Raw genomic sequence first — 20886 nt, forward strand, 5'->3', positions numbered from 1 at the left:
TAAACAGGAAAATGTATTAAAAATTTAGGCTTTTAAGTATAGCTTTTCTGAATGGCTAAAATACAAGGCATCTATTCCCTCTCCTTGTACTGAATAGCTGCATTCTGATTGCCTATCACTCTACTGTTACAACTAGTTACATCTGCATTTATTGGTGTAACAAATATATTCCCCAAATACTGGACTGTTAACATGTACCCCTAGGGCTACCAACTATTTATTGGCACAAAACTGAACACCCTAGCCCCGCCTCTTCCCTGAGGGTCCACCCCCGCTCACTGCTCTCCCCCACCCTCACTCACTTTCACTGGGCTGGGGCAAGGAGTTGGGATGTGGGAGAGGGCTCTAAATGGGTGAGGGCTCTGGGGTGGGGCCAGAAATGAGGGGTGCAGGAGGGGGCTCCAGAATATGGGAGGGGGCTGCAGGTTGCGGTGTGGGCGGGATGAGGGCTCTGGGCTGGGGGTGCTGGCTCTGGGCTCGTGACGGGAATGAGGGGTTTGGGGTGCAGGAGGGGGCTCAGGGCTGGGGCAGGAGGTTGGAGCTCAGGGTTGGGATGTGGGCTTACCTCCGGCAGCTCCTAGTCAGTGGCGCAGCAGAGGGCCTAAGGCAGGCTTCCTGCTTGTCCTGGGACACCGCACTGCGCCCTGGAAGCAGCCAGCAGGTCCAGCTCCTAGGTGGAAGGGGGGGGGGGCAGGAGTCTCCGTGGGACATGCTGCTCTTGCCCACAGGCACTGCCCCCCAGCAACCACTGGCCAAGTGCAGAGCTGGTGCTCAGGGTGGGGTCAGCGCACAGAGCCCCATGTCCCCCCCCAAACACCCCCCGCCTACGAGCTGGATCTGCTGGACGCAATGCCCCAGGACAGGTAGGGACTAGCCTGTCTTGGCTCCGCAGCACTGCCAACCGGACTTTTGACGGTCCAGTCGGTGGTGCTGACTGGAGCTGCCAGGGTCCCTTTTCAACCAGGTGTTCCGGTCGAAAACTGGACACCTGGTCACCCTGTGTATCCAACTTCTTGGAATGTGTGACTGAACTAGTAAAATAAGATGAGAAATACCAGTTACAGGAGTTAACCTTAATTTATTAAAGAACAGCTAATGACATTTATAGATATCTTTATTAAAAGAGGGCAGTGATGTTTCTGTAGCCATTACATTGCTTTCAAGTTCCAATCTCAGATAATGGGTTTAAAAGGCCACCATTCACACACAATAAAAATAAAATAAAATGGGAACATTCATAAAACACCATGCCCATCTTTTATAGCTCAGTGGTTTGAGCATTGGCCTGCTAAACCCAGGCTTGTGAGTTCAATCCTTGAGGGGGCCATTTGGGGATTTAGTTGGGGATTGGTCCTGCTTTGAGCAGGTGGTTGGACTAGATGACCTCCTGAGATCCCTTCCAACCCTGATATTCTATGATACCAAAGCATATAATCAAAAACATTTCCATTGGGCTATAAACAGCAACAGAATATGCTCTTCAAAGGGCTGCCCCCGCAAAGAACAGACCATCCCCAACTCCCACTGAAAACTATGGTGTTTAGGGGGTACTCAGGACACTGTAGGATTGGTCTTCCTATAGCTACCATCTTTGATGTCTGTGTTCTCGAACTCTGGTATCAAATTTATAATTCTCCCTACAGGTTTTCCATAAGGGAGCATTTATGCTTCAGTAAGTATGCAAGCAGTAATTTAATGTCCTCACTGCTTTACAATACTGAGAGCTAAATACAGTAAACCAATCCAAAATGAAAACCTTATGACTGACTCAATTCAAAGCAATGCATAATTAAAATGGTGTTTGTGGAGTGACTTAAAAATAGCCCAAAATTAATTTGAACTACATATATGGGAAAGCATCCAACTTTGGAAATATCTTTTAAGTTAAATCTTTATCAAAAGATTTTTTTCTATTTCTAGTTTATTTTCTTCCAGCCATGATCTTTAAATACTGTAATGCATTGTGAGCAGCATCGTTGTGAGCACTGCCCCAAGAAATCCCAGTACCATGGCAAACTGTGACTGGATTGGTTGAGAGTTCAGCAAGACATTGGTACTGTCCATTCACGCTCAGCTCTTCTGAAATTATATAAGCAAAAAACGATTAGCTCAACATTATGCCTTGTATAAGTTACTGCACAAGTTCCCTTGTTACCCCCAAATTTTTCCAAGTGATGTGTATTAAAATCACGAATACAACCACACTGACTTTTAGTCACTTATTACACAGAATTAATTTCCAAAACACTTATGGATGGAAAGTTTATGAAGGATAAGGACAGAATGTTGACTATACTTTTGAATGATCCATCCAGTTCTTTCTATTCCTGCTGTGCAGCATGTATAGTTATTTTGGTAATAATGTTGGAAAGAATGATTGGAAATATTATCAACTATGCAGGTGTCAAACTAACTTTTAGAATAGCAGTTGTGCTAGATACTTGTAAATTAGTTACTAGATATCACTAAAATGTGAACTAAGATTTTAATCAATCTTACCCTGCATTATCAAAGCTAACACTTTTGTACCATCATAATTTCTTATTAATCAGGACATCTCTATTTGGAGGGTTAAGAATAGTATGTGCATTGCCAAGAGTCAGTATAGTCCAGACTGCATATACAGTACTTTTTTCATCTTAATGCAATAAAAAATGAGTGGTATTAACTACCATACAAGATTGTATCTGCTTTTTCTAGTTGCAAGGTTGTGTCACAGCTCAAGTGGTGGTAACACAAGGGAGGAGGGGAACATGAGATTTAAAGAGAGAAATAAGAATCAGAACACGAGAATGGAAGGGAAAATTTACAATTCCAGCTAGATTGACCAAACTTCTGAAATCATAGTAAGTGGGGACGTGGAAGTCTTTGGCTCTTATGTTCATAGCCATAAATAGGGCTCGCTGTTTGTCACTGAGGTCACGGAAGTCATGGATTCCGTGATTTTCCGCGATCTCCGTGACTTCTGTGGGGGCCAGTGTGGCTGACCCCCAAACATGTGGCTCCGGGGCCAGCTGGTCAGGTGGCCCCAGGGACAGCCACCCCAGTTGCTGCTGGAGTGGCCCCACAGCCAGCTGCACCAGCTGCTGCAGCACCGGCCACTGCTCAGGTGGCCCCCAAGCAGCTAGCCCCGGGGACTGCCCAAGTAGCAGCCGGAGCGGCTGGCCCCAGAGACCGCCTGAGCAGCGGTCCCTGGGTGGCTGGTGCAGCTGCTGCTGGCAGCCCCTGGTGGTAGCCCCAGGCGGCCTGAGCAGCTGCTTCCCTGGGCAGCCCCCGGCAGCGGCACCCTGGCAGCCAGTGCAGCTGCTGCTGGAGGCGGTGCCCAGCCAGTCGCTACAGCCGCTTCCCTGGGTGGCCCCTGGCAGTGGTGCCTGGGCAGCCAGAATAGCCGCTTCCCCGGGCAGCCCCAGGTAGCGGTGCCCGGGCAGCCGGTGCAGTTACTGCCCCTCCAGATGCCCCCTGCCCCTGCAGCAGTCCTGGTGCCCCCCAGCAGTGACCCCCTTAAGATTTAGTCACGGGTATTTTTAGTAAAAATCATGGACAGGTCACGGGCCCGTGAATTTTTGACCTGTCCATGACTATTTACTAAAAATACCCGTGACTACATTGTAGCCTTAGCCATAAATAATGGCTAAAATTTAGGCTTGGATGCCTCTGTAGTTATAATAATTTAGGCTCCAATCAGACTCCATGTGGGCAAACCATGACTTCAGTGGAGCTGCATGTGAGTGCAGCCTCCACCCACATATATCAATTGCAGGTTTAGAGCCTTAAGGCAAAGTTTTCCTTATGCTGTATGAGCAGAGCTCCCATTTAACATCACTGCATGTTTTGCTTAAGTGTGGATCAGAGAGGAGGAATGTATCATTCATGTATTACAATACTAACACACCAAAAGTCATACCTATATTCAAATATGTTATAACAAAACCTTGTTCTTCTGCAACTTCTCCAAGCAGTTGGACATAGTCTGTATTAGGAATACTGAGTGGACTTCTCTTCAGCAAGGTAATTTTTTCTTCTGATGAGTTCCTTAAGGCATCCCATGTGCATCCTAAATTATTTCCCACTTCATTTCCCTGAAAACATTTGAAGAGGGTTCAGATTTGTTTTTACATATTAATAAAATGCTGTTCAACAAAAATATCATGCAATATTCACTTTTATCTGCAAAAACACAGAAAATGCAAACTTCCACACAGCACCTTTATATAGTGTCTCAGTGAGTTCCAGCTTTTCTGTTCAACTGCCCCAGTGATGGAATGGTGCCTGGCTGCCCACTACCCTATTCCTTATGCTATGCTTTGGCCTGATTACAACTCTCTTACTTTCTGCCTGTGTTCTCCCTGTCTCTCATTCTTTATTTTTAATTTCCCCCCCATATTTGCTCCTCTTCTCCTCACAACCACAGTTGGTGCCTTCTCCCTCTTTTCATCCAACCTCAATTCTCCACTCCTTTTAAACTGGTCTGGCCCTGTGTTCTATGCCTCTTGCATGGCTGCTTCCTCCACAGTGTCTGTTACAAGAGAGTGTGCAGACAATACTGTTGAATGAAGTGATGTGTATTGCTGCTTGGGGAAAGCAAAGCATATGCAGCTGCCAGCAGTGGCTGCCTGATGGCCTCTTTGATACCCTAGATATGCCATGCAAATTTAGTGTGAACAAACCTAGTATATCCCAGAAGGTATACTTTAATAGGCCATCATGTCTTGTATTTTTATTATGTTTCCCAATCACTTAATTAGGCAAATACTTATATTTCACCAGCATGCGTTGTCTGTGTCGAGGTATTATACTTTATTATTGTAGTAAGCAAACAGATTCTAAAACACTAATCAATTATTTTACTTTTTGCACTTTATTCCCCCTCTCCCACTTTTTCAGATCCCTGCTCCCAGAACTCCCTTATGTTACTGGTCAAATAAAAATTATCCCCGTTTGATACCCTCATTTGACATTATGACAAAGGATATCTACATATAACAAAGCTCTTTTCCTCCCTCCTCTGTGTTCCATTCCTTCCCTATGTTTTATTTAAATAGGAGGATGGGTTATTTGAAGCCAATTAATAAGAATAGCACAGAGAAAAATCCTACTTTTAATGGTGTCTGTCCTTATATAGTCTCTTTCACCAATGTCATACTAATAATCTGATGCAAATTTGGATGATAGCCCAGAGCTTTTGGGTCCATCTAGAAATAGGAACATGGTATAAAACTTTGTGATAATGAAAATGTCTGACCATATTTTGTTAGTTTTGTCATTGAATTGTCTGACAGGATTTATGGCACTTATGCTGCTCTGCCCATTACTTACTAAGGAAATATTGATGCTATCTGGAGGGAAACTGTGGAATTTGGCAAGTAATTTTTCAGCAGCATTTCGCTTTGCTAGTTTCTTAGATGTCCCAGTCCCTGCATAAAGAAACAAAACCAAAGAGTATTAACAAGAGAAAAATGCACTGAGGTGAACTTAGTGGCTCAGAGGACTGATAATTCATCTGTAGGTTGCTGGTTCAAATTTACCACAAACAGTAAGAAATAAGTTGTTACTATCTGACTGCTGTTTGAAGGCTTATGTGAAATAAACTGACTTCAATCCTGTTGCTAGTGGACTAGCATTGGGGGCACATTGCTGCAACACTGAGTTCCTGAATTACTACAGCTTGTTGATTATTCAATCTGTAGATAAGCAGAATTTGGTCTTTAGATGTGTTTGGGTTCCACAAATAGTTTCATTATTATAAAACATTTAAAATAATATCTTGACACAAACACTCTTGCAGCTTACTCTTACTCACATTTTCCTTCTTTTGAAAGAATTGTAATACAACTGAAAGGTACTTCGTTAAAAGAACTGAAGCCTTCTATTTGTACTCAGAACAAGCAGAAGATGTGAAATTGTGCAAGTTCTCACATTGTTCTTCCAGAATAACTCAGTTCTAAACTGAATGGATCACCTCCTGTAGTGAAAGAACACTTCAGTCTATAAGTCCAGTTAATCCTGGGATACTCTGCTAAGACTGCCAATATTGGTGCTAGTTAATAATTGCAATGGTAATGGTTTTGTGATGGAGGACACCTGTTCACTAAGAACTAGACTAAAATCAACTCACTTCATGTAGACCACCAAAGAGACATCAGATAGCAACATTTTAATCATTAGCCACCTGTTTTGGGGTTAAATGGGTGACCCAAATCATTGAGCAATCCACCTGACTTGAATTCAACCTGCAAGTCTCCCTGTAAATGCAATATTGTTAACCACTGGTGGTTACAGGTATTCAGAGTTCCTAGAGAATTTGTCTGATCTAGTCTTATGAAGTACACTAAGGAAAAAGGGTTTGGAATGTATTTTATAGTGATTTAAAGAGCGGGATTCTCCCGTAGACTCCATTACAAGTAAGTAAACCTCCAATTTCTCAGCTGTACGAAAACACATTAAGCATTTAAAAACTTAGGGCCAGATGGTTATTTGCCTCTATCATTACTACTGAGCTTCAAAGCTGGAGGTTAATACCTGTTCTGAGGAGGAAGATTTAGGACTCGTCTACACTACCCGCCGGGTCGGCAGGCAGCGATCGATCCAGAGGGGGTTGATTTATCACGTCTAGTATAGATGCAATAAATCGACCGCTGAGCGCTCTCCCATTGACTCCGGTACTCCACCAGAACGAGACGTGCAAGCGGAGTTGATGGGAGAGAGTCAGCTGTTGACTTACCGCAGTGAAGACACCGCGGTAAGTAGATCTAAGTACGTTGATTTCAGCTACGCTATTCACGTAGCTGAAGTTGCATATCTTAGATCTACCCCGCGCGGTAGTGTAGACAAGCCCACCGTGTCTTGCACTAAGTATTTCAAACTGCTGCTTCTCCTCACCAATCCCTTTCCATAACTTCTCAAAACCTAAATTCTAGATCAGAATGTCACTAAGCACAACCAGGGAGTCCTCCCCTCCACCAAAAAATTCCAAAACAATCTAATATGAGGATGGGTTATTTGCAGCTAACCAAATGCTGATCACTAGGTTAGAAAGGCTGGTCAAGAATCACTTTTGTGCAAATTCTATACTTGTAACTCTAGAGTTTACAAGGGAGTAAGTGCCAATGCAAAATTTTTGCAGGTTATCCAACATACACAATGCATGAATGTCATTCATCAAATACTTGTTTAAATAAAACTACTGTGTATTTGCATAGTCTGTTGCTAACGTCAAATGGAATATTTTACTTCAGTACACGGTGGAGGTATCATTCAACAACTTTTATTGCATTGAGAAATGTTTTAGATGCAACATTTAAATAGCTTGATTAAAAGTCTTATGTGCAAACGCTATTTAGGATATCTGTGCAATGTATTCGCACATTCTCTTGCCAATTTTGAGGTAATAGGACAGAACTGTCATTCAGAATATCACTTATCCTAATATTTAAAAGCACTGCAAGTCTGCATTTTAAAATTTAACACCATAACTTCCAGCATTTTCAAGTTAAATAATGGAACACTTTTTTAAATGGTCTCTTCCTTAATGTTAGGAAACAGAAAATGTATCCTCACTGTCCAAACGCTAATAGCAAATATTTTAAGTGTGCCAATGATGCATTTTGTATGTCATGAATCTGCTTTAAAAAAGAACCAAAAAAGGTACAATATTAAGATTTTTAAATAAAGGGGGGAGGGCGGGGGGGAGAGAAACACTCACAATTCATTGGAGACTGCTATGGAAACTGACCACATTCTAAATTTGCTACATTTTGTGTTGATTTAAAAAAAAATATATATATATACCAGTTTCTACAAATGTTTCTATTCTGCAAGTCATTGTAAACTCCCGCTTGTGAGGAGGCCCCGACTCATGCGCAAGTGAATATTCTGGAAGTCTCCATCCCTTCTGAACAGCCAGTTCCTAAAGAAACAGAGGTTAGACCTGACTAATAAAAAAGATTCTGCTTTGGTCTGTCTCTAAACATCCCTTTCAAACAGCTACCATCTTTGCTTAGCAAAACTCATTGGTCCATTTTTTAAAACACATTTACCACCATAACACTGAAAATATTTCAATAATAGCTTGAAGAGCACAATATATTGATGTGGGAAAACACAAGGATATAAGTTACCTAAAATGACACATTTACCAGAAGTCAAAGTAGAGATGGGGACAAACAGAAAAAACTGTTCTGGTATTTGCAAATACTAGTAGCACATGTAAAAGCCCTCCAAACACTAGTAAGTTACATTTTAAAGAGCTGTGTTAGCCTAAAACCCTATCTAAAAATGAAAGGCCATAGGGTGGTTTTGTAGGGTGTTGATCCTGAGCCCTCACTCTTCAGGCTGGCAGGGTTTGGAGTGCCATGTAAGAGAGAGGGACCTGGTCCTGTTCAGAAAAGTTAAAAACCAGCTTCAATCTCAGCTGTTTAGTCAAACTTGAAACTTTAAGCCTTGAATAAGTGCCAATTCCTCCTTTAATTGTTCTGAGCTATTAAATTCAATTCTTTTGATTTTTCATATTTTTAATATGACTATCCAAATTATAGTACCGACTGGCAAGGCCAGCCTGCTTAAAACAGAGAATCAATTAACAAAACTAGTGACAGTGAACATATCACATCATGCAATACTGTACCCACAGCATTAAAATAAAAACATAGTAGAAAAAACACAATCCTATTCTTGTTGTCAAGTATCAGAGGGGTACCATAACAACTCTAACTCAGGAACCAACCCATGCAACAAACCTCGATGCCAACTCTGCCCACATATCTACACCAGCAACACCATCACAGGACCTAACCAGATCAGCTACAACATCACCGGCTCATTCACCTGCATGTCCACCAATGTTGTATATGCCAGCAATGCCCCTCTGCTATGTACATTGGCCAAACTGGACAGTCACTACGCAAGAGGATAAATGGACACAAGTCAGATATCAGGAATGGCAATATACAAAAACCTGTAGGAGAACACTTCAACCTCCCTGGCCACACAATAGCAGATGTAAAGGTAGCCATCTTACAGCAAAAAAACTTCAGGACCAGACTCCAAAGAGAAACTGCTGAGCTCCAGTTCATTTGCAAATTTGACACCATCAAATCAGGATTAAACAAAGACTGTGAATGGCTATCCAACTACAGAAGCAGTTTCTCCTCCCTTGGTGTTCACACCTCAACTGCTAGCAGAGCACCTCACCCTCCCTGATTGAACTAACCTCGTTATCTCCATACTGATTTATACCTGCCTCTGGAGATTTCCATTACTTGCATCTGAAGAAGTGAGGTTCTTACCCACGAAAGCTTATGCTCCCAATACTTCTGTTAGTCTTAAAGGTGCCATAGGACCCTCTGTTGCTATTCTTGTTGTGAGTTTTTCTTTTTGACCTCGTAGTGAGTCATGCCTTTCAACTAAAGTTTCTATCTTCTATTTCTTGAAGAGCAGAATGGTACATACACTCTCACATCCCTTTCATCTCCTTTAAAATATTCAGTTTAAGAGAGAGAAACACCTTGACTAGATTTATTTAAGTTTTTAAAAGCAATGGTCAAGAAATGTGGCTTCAAGGACTTATTCATTAATGAAAACTGTTGTTAAGGGAAGTCTTAAGCTAAGCTTTCTGTACCATCTACCTTAAATATGTCTCTGGAAAAAAATTAAACAAGAAGCAGCCAAATCTCATGTCCAGCAAGAGATTTTCAGTTTTTGATTCTTACTTACAACTAGTCATTTGTGAACCATGAGATTCTTCAGAGCCATGCAAGTAAACTTAGGTCAAAACACTGCAAATAGTTTCCTTTAATATGAAGCCCCCTCAAAGTCAATGGGACTACTTGTGCTTAAAGCACATGCAAAACTGTCTTCAGGGTTGGGTGTCTGGGCTCAATCCACAAGGTACTGAGCACTCTAGCCCCAATCCAGCAAGGCATATGTGGCTGAGTGCTTCCCTGGATTGGAGGCAGAGTGCACAGCACTTTGTGTTTAGACCTCAAGGGTTCATCCTACAGTGTTAAACTTTAGCACTTAATGCATATGTGTATTAACTGCGATACTAAATGTTTCATATGAAAATGTCAAACAAAGCAGACATGAAACATTATTTAAAGGGGCAGATTTCTGTACATAATATTCTGTTCCTCTTCTTCCATAAACACTCTAAATTTCAGAAATACAGAACACCTTAAATTCATCAAAACACATTAAAAATAATCCTCTAAATATGTTGTCTACGGGTCTCCAATTTCAACCAGCTTTGTGAACATTTTAAAGAAAATCTTATAGCATAGGAAGCCAAATTGTCATGTCTGTTCACACCATGGTTTAATTTTGACAGTATTAACTGGACTTAAACATAATTATAATAGTAAAGTTAGTTGCATACACATTTCATATTCTCACTACAGCTGGCTATCTACATGCTTTCCCCGCAGTGAACACAATTAGTGTTTGCTCTTTTCTGACCTGTACTACTTGCTCTGGGCTGTCTATGCTGCCTTCTGTAACTAAAAAAAAAAAAGTAAGAAAGATATGTTCAAAAAGTAGCTGCTAGTTTAGTGTAAATAATGCCTGACAAGTCTAAGAACAAGAATAGATTTTAAATTCAGGCTTATCCAATATTCATTTTTTTTAAGGAATATTTTACACACAGCTGAACTATATGGCATGATGGTCTTAAAATGCAAAAAAGTTACATCTTACCTGTAATGTACCTATAGGATTGGTTTGATTTTGTGGTTGCTTTGGAGAATCTGGAACTATGGAGTCTGGCACTGAAAGACTAAAATAGTTTAACTTTTTTTTTTTTTTTAAACTGACAACTTTAAGTTAAAACTGCTGAAGAGGGACATAAATTAGGCACTAATCCATTAATAACCTAGGGCCTCAGTCCTCAAAACTCTAATGCATACACTTAATTTTACACATGTGAGTAGTCCCATTAAAATCTTTGCATGATTAGTGTCCAAGGCTAAATCCCCATCTTCTCAGGTGTGGAAAACACTATATCGTAATTATTTGAGATTTAAAATTTTAGAGCCAGACACACCTGATATTAATGTGTCCCCTGGCAACTTGTGAATATTTATTTTTAAACATGTCTCTTTCTCTCCTCCATGGCAGGGGTGGGGGGCAGAGGTGGGGAATCACACAAACAGCAGATTGACCGGTTATACAGAGAAAATAGTAAAAACTGAATATATAGGAGGTGCCTTCAATTATTATTATACTATAATCATGTAAATTTGTTAAAGAATGTTTTTGGATGAAAAGCCACCTGTATAACAGCTTCACATTACACAGTACACCATCTTGCAACAGAAGTAGCATCTGAAAAAAAGACATTAGTCCCATTTCATCTTAGACAGTTTCACTAGGAAAAGAATGAAATACAAGAATCCAGATTACAGAAAAAGTAACTTTATAATGTTTGAGAGAGTGTCAGTTTTTAGAATTAAATTAGAAAAAACTTTCCTCAAAAAGAAACGGAAGTCTTCCAACTGCTGAACTGATAGTTTGGGGTTTTTGGGGGGCGGGATTGGTGTTCAGAGCTTCTTTTAATGCCATATTTAGATCGGCAGTGACATTTTGTGCAGTACAATACAGCCACACCTAACTCACCCAATACTTGGATTTCCTTTCAAAACGTTCAAGGCAGCTTCTGCAGCTCTGTGTTTTGCAATCTTCTTGCTATGACCTTCACCTGTATTAAAACAGACAATCTGATATCCCTAAAGCATGACAACATGTGACTAATGACGACCTTGTTAAATTGTTATAACAGCCCTGTCTGGAATCTCTATAGCATTATGTTATGCAGCCCCACCCCGACATGCTCCCTCTTGCCCTTACATTGGGGTTTGAGATGGGGTCCTCAGAAGGCAGGCTTGGGTGGCTTTCTCTATAGTGCCTTTGCTGAGGGAATCTACGGTGGGTTATATAGTAGCAGAGGAAGACATGGGGAGGGTGGGGGCATAAAGAGCAGAATTCTATATAACCAAAATAGAACACTCCTCCAGAATCTGGAATTTAACCCAGAAGTCCTGAGTCTCTGTATCCCTCTGTTGTCAGCAAATACATAGCTCTGAAAACCACTGGCACAGTGTTTTTCATCTCCCCCTAGTGGTAGTCCACGGAGAATAACAGCATACAGTATTACTATCAGTTGCTGCATTACCTCAAGTACTGTAGTCTGAACCCTGCTGATGATCTATGTTATAGAATGTCTTAAGTCTTAAAAAAAAACAACAACACACACCTCATCTATGACATCCCTAGAAACTATACTTAAACTTTAAGGTTGCAAAGTCAAGTATGCAAAAGTCAGGAAACACCAGGCTTAAGGTAGCTTGTGCATCCTTAATTCAGCGATCATGTGCATATGCATTATCATATGCACATGATCACACTTTTTCCCCACGCCCCCACAGAAACCCTGCCTCATTCAGTGCACTGCATGGATCTGCATGGGGGATGAATTAGGGCTGTGTAATAATGGAGGCTGTTCATAGCAGAAGCTGGAAAGTGCGTACCTATTGTGATTGTTGGGAGATGGCAGACCTAAGCCTGCCCTCAGCTAAAGGCCCTGCCCCTTAGCCGGCGGCGGGAGAAACCAGTGAACCTGGGACCCAAGTGAATACTGGGGACAACAAATGAAAAAACAGGGATGGGAGTGAAGGTCAAAGGGTGAAAATCAGGGAACTGGATGGGGACACTGAGAAGATAACCCCAGACAGTGCCCACTGCTCCTCAAAGGCATCTAAGGAATCAGTGGACACTGCGCCCAGAGCAGTGGCTCTCAACCTTTCCAGACTACTGTATCCCTTTCAGGAGTCTGATTTGTCTTGTGTACCCCAAGTGTCACCTCACTTAAACACTACTTGCTTACAAAAATCAGACATCAAAATACAAAAGTGTCACAGCACACTATTACTGAAAAATTGCTAGTGCTTTTTACGTAGCCTGTTGTAAAACTAGGCAAATATCTAGATGAGTTGATGTACCCCCTGGAAGACCTCTGTGTACCCCAGGTTTAGAACCACTGGCCCAGAGGAACTCTGCCTGGAGATATGACTTCGCAAGGGATTGGAAATAGGCCCTACAGTTGCAGAGCCCTGCCCAGCTTCTTCCTCCTGGTATGATGGATGGCAGTATTGCCAGCACCAGGAGGTTGATGAGGTTTTGCAACTTTGCGGGGCCATGGATGGGGTGTGCAAGGATCAGGAGGTGTGAGGAAAAGTGCAGCCAGAACCTCTGTAACAGGTTCTGGAGGAGCCAGGAGAGGGGCTGCAAACTGACGCACTGTACATAGGTGTGTGCCAGGATCTCCCACTCACTGCAGACAGGACAGGTGTTGGGGGAGTTCATGAACTGCACCAGCTACATGCCCATGCTTATGGCTTCATGGAGGAGCCACCAACTGATATCCCTGGTGGGCCATGAACCAGAATGGAATATATTCTGGACCACTAGGTTACCTCCCCTCCTCAGGTGGCAGCAGGTCCCACCACTTAGTGTCGGGGAGGTGGGCTGGGGGGGAGACACAAGGGCGATGAAGTGGATAGTATGAAACACAAGTGCGTACAGATGTTTCCTTGGTGGTTTGGAGGTGATACAGATGGATGTCATTCAGCCAGCTCAGGCTGGGTGTTGGGGGTGGCTGGGAGGCTCATGGGGCAGGGGTCCAATGTCTAATTCTGGAGGGCCAGTGGTGAGCAGTGGGTGGAGAGCACCTACCTACAGGACCCATTCCAGGAAAGAGAGAGAGAAGTGGGAGGCAAGGCTGCCCTCACCTCCTGGAGTATATGACTGAGGACACACAGGGTAGACAACCCCTGGCTGGCTGAGCACACTGGGGTCCACTCAGTCCCTCTGATGATAGTCTAGGTGGTCTCTCATTCTGGTGGCACCAACCTCCTGGAAATTGTGTAGTGAATGAAGCAGGGGACTGCAAGAAGAGAGAGGATGTTCTCCTGGTTATTCATGTTGAATGCCATCCCAGAGAACTAGATTCTATTCCTGCCTCTCACACTATTCCTTCAGGCTGCTGGGCAAGTCACTTAAACTAAAATTTTCCGAAGGGAGCCACTAATTGTATGTTCCTCATTTTTGAGTGCTCAACCTGAGACTCCTGGGGGTGGATCTGCAGAAGTGCTGAGCACTCACAACTGAAGTCAATAGGGACTGTGCTTTGAATATACAAAGTGTCAAAAATGCTAAGTGCTCTGAAATATCAGGCCTTAGACATCTCAAGTTGAGCATCCAAAATTAGTGGACACACTTGTAATCTTGACCTTAAACTTTTTGTGCCTCAGTTCTGCTATCTAAGAAATGAGGATAATATGACTACCTAATTTCATATGAGTGTTCTGAAGATCAATTCATTGTCTGAGAAGCATTCAGTTACCTTGGCAAAAGCATGATAGAAACACCCAAGAAGAAACTAACAACTTCTTATTTGGTGCATGGCTTAAATGGTATGTATTTAAGATCTGGGGTCACACATTGACAAGGCTACAGATAAATAATGAATAACTATGCTTTCACTGAAGTAGCTATCATATGGAAATATATACTAGAGCATGTAATTTTCATAATGGCTGTGTACAAGGGGGCCAAATCATGGATGCATAGGCAACTTTAATTCTGGAATTTCCTTGGCTTTTGAGTGCTTGACTTTACAACCATAATGTTCTTTTAATGTAATTTTTTTTTTGCATGTAATAATTCTATACTTAGTGCACTATCATGAAGACAATAGATGTAGTTTATTCCAAACAGATTAATTTAAAATTAGGGCTGTCAAGCGACTAAAAAATTGCAATTAATCGGGCAATTTAAAAATTAATCACAATCACGCAATTAAACAATAGAATACCATTTATTTAAATATTTTTGGATGTTTTCTACATTTTCAAATATATTGATTTCAATCACAACACAGAATACAAAGCATACAGTGCTCACTTTATATTTTTTTGATTATAAGTGTTTGCACTGTAAAAAGACAAGAGATAGTATTTTTCAATTCACCTAATACAAGTATTGTAATGCAATCTCTTTATCATGAAAGTTGAACTTATAGAATTATGTACAAAAGTACTGCATTCAAAAATAAAACAATGTAAAATTTTAGAGCTTGCAAGTCCACTCAGTCCTACTTCTTGTTCAGCCAATTGCTCAGACAAACAAGTTTGTTTACATTTGCAGGAGATAATGCTGCCCACTTCTTGTTTACAATGTCACTTGAAAGTCAAAACAGGTGTTCTCATGGCACTGTTGTAGCCGGTGTCGCAAGATATTTACGTGCCAGATGCACATGCTTCAACCACCATTCCACAGGACATGTGTCCATGTTGATGACGGGTTCTGCTTGAAAACCATCCAAGGCAGTGCGGACCAATGCATGTTCATTTTCATTATCTATGCCACTAGCAGAAGGTTGATTTTCTTTTTTGGTGGTTCGGGTTCTGTAGTTTCCGCATCGGAGTGTTGCTCTTTTAAGACTTCTGAAAGCATGCTCCCTACCTAATCCCTCTCAGATTTTGGAAGGCACTTCAGATTCTTAAATCTTGGGTCGAGTGCTGTAGCTCTCTTTGGAAATCTCACATTGGTACCTTCTTTGCATTTTGTGACATCTGCAGTGAAAGTGTTCTTAAAATGAACAACATGTGCTGGGTCATCATCTGAGATTGCTATACCATGAAATATATGGCAGAATGTGGGTAAAACAGAGCAGGGGACATACAATTCTCCCCCAAGGAGTTCAGTCACAAATTTAATTAACACTTTTTTTTTTTTTTTAAACACGTGTCACCAGTATGGAAGCATGTTCTCTGGAATGGTGGCCGAAGCATGAAGGGGCATACGAATGATTAGCATATCCGGCACGTAAATACCTTGCAATGCTGACTACAAAAGTGCCATGCAAATGCCTGTTGTCACTTTCTGGTGACATTGTAAATAAGAAGAGGGCAACATTATCTCCTGTGAATGTAAACAAACTTGTTTGTCTTAGCGATAGGCTGAACAAGAAGTAGGACTGAGTGGACTTGTAGCCTCTGAAGTTTTACATTGTTTTGTTTTTGAGTAACAAAAAAAAAAAAATCTACATTTGAAAGTTGCACTTTCAGGACAAAGATTGCACTACAGTACTTGGATGAGGTGAACTGAAAAATACTATTTCTTCTGCTGATCATTTTTACAGTGCAAATATTTGTAATCAAAATATACACTTTGATTTCAATTACAACACAGAATACAAGATATATATGAAAATGTAGAAAAACATCCAAAATATTTAATAAATGTCAATTGGTAGTCTCTTGTTTAACAGTGCAATTAAAACTGCGATGAATCGCTATTAATTTTTTTAATCGGGATTCATTTTTTTTAGTTAATCGCATGAGTTAACTGCGATTAATCGACAGCCCTGTTTAGGTTAGGTTTTCCAGAATCCTCAAGCTAGCAGGCAGCTCTTGGAGATTTTCCCTTCAGCCAGTGAACATTCTTACCTAGCCAAGGTAATATTTATCTTTGCCTTTTTACTGAACTTTCTGAAAATATCAAATCAGAATTAACAGCCTAAAACTGCACTGTTTTAATGTTTAGTTTAGTCACATGTGAATCTCAAAGTTTAAAAGCTTGCTTTTTAGGCAAAGCTGTTAAAGTTTGGCAAGTACTGGAAGGAGCAAAAGCAAAGCATATTAACCTATTAAATAAATGAAATGGCCAAATTGTAACTTTTTGTTGTTGTTGTTTTCCACTGGAAAATACACATTGGAAATAATTAAAGATTTTTTTTTTCTTAAACCACTGCCAACAACCATACCAAAGGGTAGCAACATTACAGACCTGTGCCTGTTATTTCACCTACTGTGACTTTAAAGGTGAAACTTGGAAGATGTACTTGTCCTTCAGCCTTCTCAAACTTGTACTCAGGAGTGATACCAGCCTTCGTGCCATATTCATGTAACAACTGAATTGGTGTTTTCCCTGGTTTGGCAACAATCATTTCCTCCAAGCTGCAAAGAAAAGAATAAGATTTCCCGATGAATAATTTACAAAAGAAAATAATTTAGATGGGAAAACTGTATTTAAAGCTGGTCAAAAAAATCTGAATCTTATGATTTTTTTCACTGAAACTTTGAAGAAATAATTTTACTACTTGGCTTTTGTGGCACTTTTCATCCATAGATCTCAAAGCACTTTACAAAAAAGGACAAGCATTGTTACATTGGGATGGGGAGACCAAGTTATAGGGAAGCAAAGTACTTGTCCAAGGTCCCATGGTAGACCAGGATAGAACCCAAGTTTACTGAGTCCCAGTTCACTAGGCCAATATTATCTCCCAAATTTCCATTTTTTTTTTAAACCAGCTCTAGCTACTGTAAAAGGATAAAATTACCAACCCTCCCCCCCCCCCCAAAATCTGGATGAGGAAAAAATAGTTTAACGAATTTTCAGTGTGTAGGGCCTTGCATCCATTCATATATGTGAAGTTTATTTTGCAGCATAGGAGGAAACAAGAACAGAGATGTAGGTAGGTGGAAAAGCTATTCAGAGGTCTGAGCTTAAACTTGTTTCAAAATGCCCAATAAGAGGCTCTAGGGATGGGCACATCAAAACTAGAACAGCAAGAAAGGAAGAGTATTTTAGCTGCAGCAGAGAAAGGGAAAAGATTGCAGTGGTTCTCAAACTTTTTGTATTTACAACCCCTTTCACACAGCAAGCCTCTGAGTTTCTTTATAAATTAAAAACACATTTTTTTTATTTAACACTATTTTAAAGTGATATTTGTTAATATCACTTTTCACAGCAGACTTACTAGTGCACTTCACAGCGGACTTGATAGCTAGCTGGGAGGCATATACTTGCAGCCCCCACATAACAACCTTGCAACCCCTGAGGGGTCACGACCCCCAGTTTGAGAACTTCTGTGATTAGAGGAAAAACAGGTAGCTCAGACAGTCACAACATGATCAAGCTAAGCTAAACTAAGGCATGTCTGTATTTAGCATTTGGGAAAGAGACCAGAAAAGTTAATTTACAAATCATTGTGGAGGAAAAACCAACAGGATTTGGCAAAAGCTTTTGGCACAAAGAGGGGACAGAGTTAGAGGGATATGTTGAAAACAAAAAAAACCTGCAGTTTCTCAGATTTACAAGACTTTCCTATCCTAATACCCAATAGGACAACAAGTATTTAAACCCACACACATGTATGATTTTTTTGCATCAGGAGGACCTACATGCATTTGCATGCTATTCAGAACTATCAGCTCTACATTGTAAAGCAAATTTAGTGCACAAAGAGTACCAGACTGACAAATCAGGAGACTAGTCACAGCACTATTATAGTATCAGTAGTGACTGCAAAATTCTCTACAAAGTGCCATCCTATGTACCTCAGCCCTCTTCTAAAGAGGCTGCCTAAAATGAGAAGAACACACAGACTTCGTGACGATTCAACATGCTGAAAGTGCCAACAAGAATGTCATTTTGTTTCATTTTGTAATATGGACACCTATCAACAAAAAACAGATGGACTCCAGTTAGTTTACATAGGTCTCTGAATGAATTTTGGTTGCTACTGAACCGAACTGGATTCAAATCACTGGCCTCCTTGTGAAAGGCTCTCATTACCTGTGTTTCAAGACAGCTTGTCATCGTCCATTCAAGTTATGAAAAATCAAACTGATCTTACTAAATGATGAAAGAAAAATTATTTTATGCTGAAAGCCTGCACTGACAATTAAGGGGGGAGGGAAAGTGGTTTTCAGCTGGAAGCTGCATGCTATGAAACCAGAATGCAAGTTAGATAACAAACACTTAAAATACAGGATCATTCTTAAACACAGCAATAAAGAATCAGTTATATAATGTGATAGAAAACAAATGGCAGATTGTTGTAGGCAACTGTTCTATTGGCAGATAGGAATAGGGGAAACAAAATATTTGCAAAATAACATTATATTACAAGTAATTAACACTTTCTTCTGATCACCAAGACAACTGGGAGTGGCATCAGTTACAACATGCACAAGTGGTTGGATACCGAAAGCATTTATTAATTCTCCACAGCAAAGAAACAATCATTGTTGAGGAGGATCTGAAGGTGACAGGTCCATAGTAGATTGAGCTTGCACCCATCTCAAAACTTATCAAGTTCAAAAGTTAACAGTATCTGGATAGCTGTTCTCCATCAAAAGCTGGGCTATTTCAGGAACTGGTGTTTTAGGCCAGGACTATTCACAGGCTTAAAGTCAAACACATGAGTTTGTAGGATCATGGTATACAAACACTCTCCTTGTCTGGCTTGGAACATGGCCTAGACTTCTTTTCCCCCTCCCTACATTATTTATTTTGCTCCACCACTAGGATGACAGAACATTATGCTGCTGGAAGTATCATGAAACTAGTTCCTGAGCATTTGTCAAAATGTACCATGGCACTGTTTGAAAGATGGGCTGTTGGGGACCTAAATACTTCTGAGGATCAGGATCTTTCTTGCCAGGGGGGTGATTACTGTCGCTGTACCTATAAGTCCACCACTTCTGGTTTGAACTGGACAGGGTGCATGAAGGACTGGGCCATGTTTAACAGCTGTCACATTCTACCATGAAGGTGGCTCCTTTTCAGGGATGCTGAGTCCTGCTTACAACGGCTAACAGCGTTACCTTTACACTGACATGACTGAGAGGGATCTTCAACGGAGAGCTGAGTTTAAGGGCTATTGAGCCTGCCTCTGACTGCATCACTCTCAGTCCGAGGGTAAGGGACTGAGCCTCAGCGGCTGGCTGGCGGCGGGCGCAGGCTGGTGCAGCATCTACACTTGCAACCCCGGTGGCTGAGCTGAGAGCAGGCGGGGGTAAAGGCCCCGCGCCGGGTCAGAGCCCGGGACGAAACCAGGCCGAAGGGCGGGACGCAGCTGGCCGCTCTCTGGGGCCGACAGGACTCACGCTGGGCAACCCGCGGGCAGAGGCGGGCTCTGCGGGGGGCCTGGGGCTCACACAGAGACCAGCGTTTTCCCCGCTCGCTGCGCTGCGAACTGGGGCAGCTGGGCCGCAGCGACAATGAGCGGGGGCACGAGCCCGGCCGGTGCCACCCCCGCAGGCAGCAGTTGGCCGCGGCCGCTCGCGCACCTCTGGTGAGTGGGGAGCGGGAGAGGTTTCCCTGATTACCCACAATGCCCCACTGCGCCCTGACCTGCGGGGCTTGTCCGGCGCCTCCGGGCTCTGCTGGGTCGCGGCCGGGAAGGTCTCCTGAGACATGGCCGGGCCGGCCGCCTCCGCCTCCCAGCGAAGCGCGTCCCCTAGTGGCGTGCTGTGGGGGCGGGGCCGCGCCGGGAGAGCGGGGCGGCGCTACCTGCCGTTCCTGCTCGGCAAAGCCCCCGCTTCCTGTCGCTGCGGGGCCCGGCACCTTCCCGGAGAACGACAGTCCTTCCTGCCCTCCGCGGAGCGCACCCTGTGGGGGCGGAGGAGATGGGCCCGGCCTCGCTCAGCGCACCCTGTATGGCCTGGCCTGGCCAGTGATGCACAAACCCTCCCCCCTCAGGAATCCCGGTGGGGAGAGTAATACCCGCCCCCTCCCCCCCAACACACCCATGGGGCAGAGAGGGAAGCCCTATATTCCCCCTCCGTCAACCCCAGCATAGGCCACTCCCCACTCATGTATATGAACACTCTTAAAGCCCAGCAAAATCCCATGTGCCCCTCTGTGGTGGAGTACACCCCAGTGTTTACCCTAGGGCTGCTAGTTTTGGTTGGATGTATTCCTGGAGATTTCATCACATGACATAATCTTTAATTCTTGGAGACTCCAGGCTAATCCTGGAGGGTTGGCAACCCTAATTTACCCCCTACATACCATTGTAGTAATCTTTATACAAAATATATCTTG

At 42.3% G+C, this 20886-nt stretch overlaps 1 protein-coding gene across 4 annotated transcripts; it reads right to left on the reverse strand.

Moving 5' to 3' along the window:
* Positions 1-1058: 1058 nt before the first annotated feature.
* On the reverse strand, positions 1059-20274 carry PRKRA (protein activator of interferon induced protein kinase EIF2AK2). Of its 4 annotated transcripts, none has more exons than XM_065413328.1 (8): positions 20194-20274; positions 16840-17009; positions 11608-11689; positions 10690-10768; positions 7789-7906; positions 5317-5414; positions 3905-4079; positions 1059-2076 (listed from the first exon to the last, which is right to left on the reverse strand). In XM_065413328.1, exons 1-8 carry the CDS (start codon positions 20256-20258, stop codon positions 1922-1924), a joined length of 942 nt encoding a protein of 313 aa, XP_065269400.1. In that variant the 5' UTR covers positions 20259-20274; the 3' UTR covers positions 1059-1921. The 4 variants fall into 4 exon arrangements, with proteins under 4 accessions (XP_065269400.1, XP_065269399.1, XP_065269401.1 ...); XM_065413327.1 differs by having other exon boundaries at positions 1059-2079; XM_065413329.1 differs by lacking the exon at positions 20194-20274 and adding an exon at positions 19665-19953 and having other exon boundaries at positions 1059-2079.
* Positions 20275-20886: the final 612 nt, after the last annotated feature.

Source organism: Emys orbicularis, chromosome 11 (assembly GCF_028017835.1).
Source record: "Emys orbicularis isolate rEmyOrb1 chromosome 11, rEmyOrb1.hap1, whole genome shotgun sequence".
Lineage (NCBI taxonomy): Eukaryota > Metazoa > Chordata > Testudines > Emydidae > Emys > Emys orbicularis.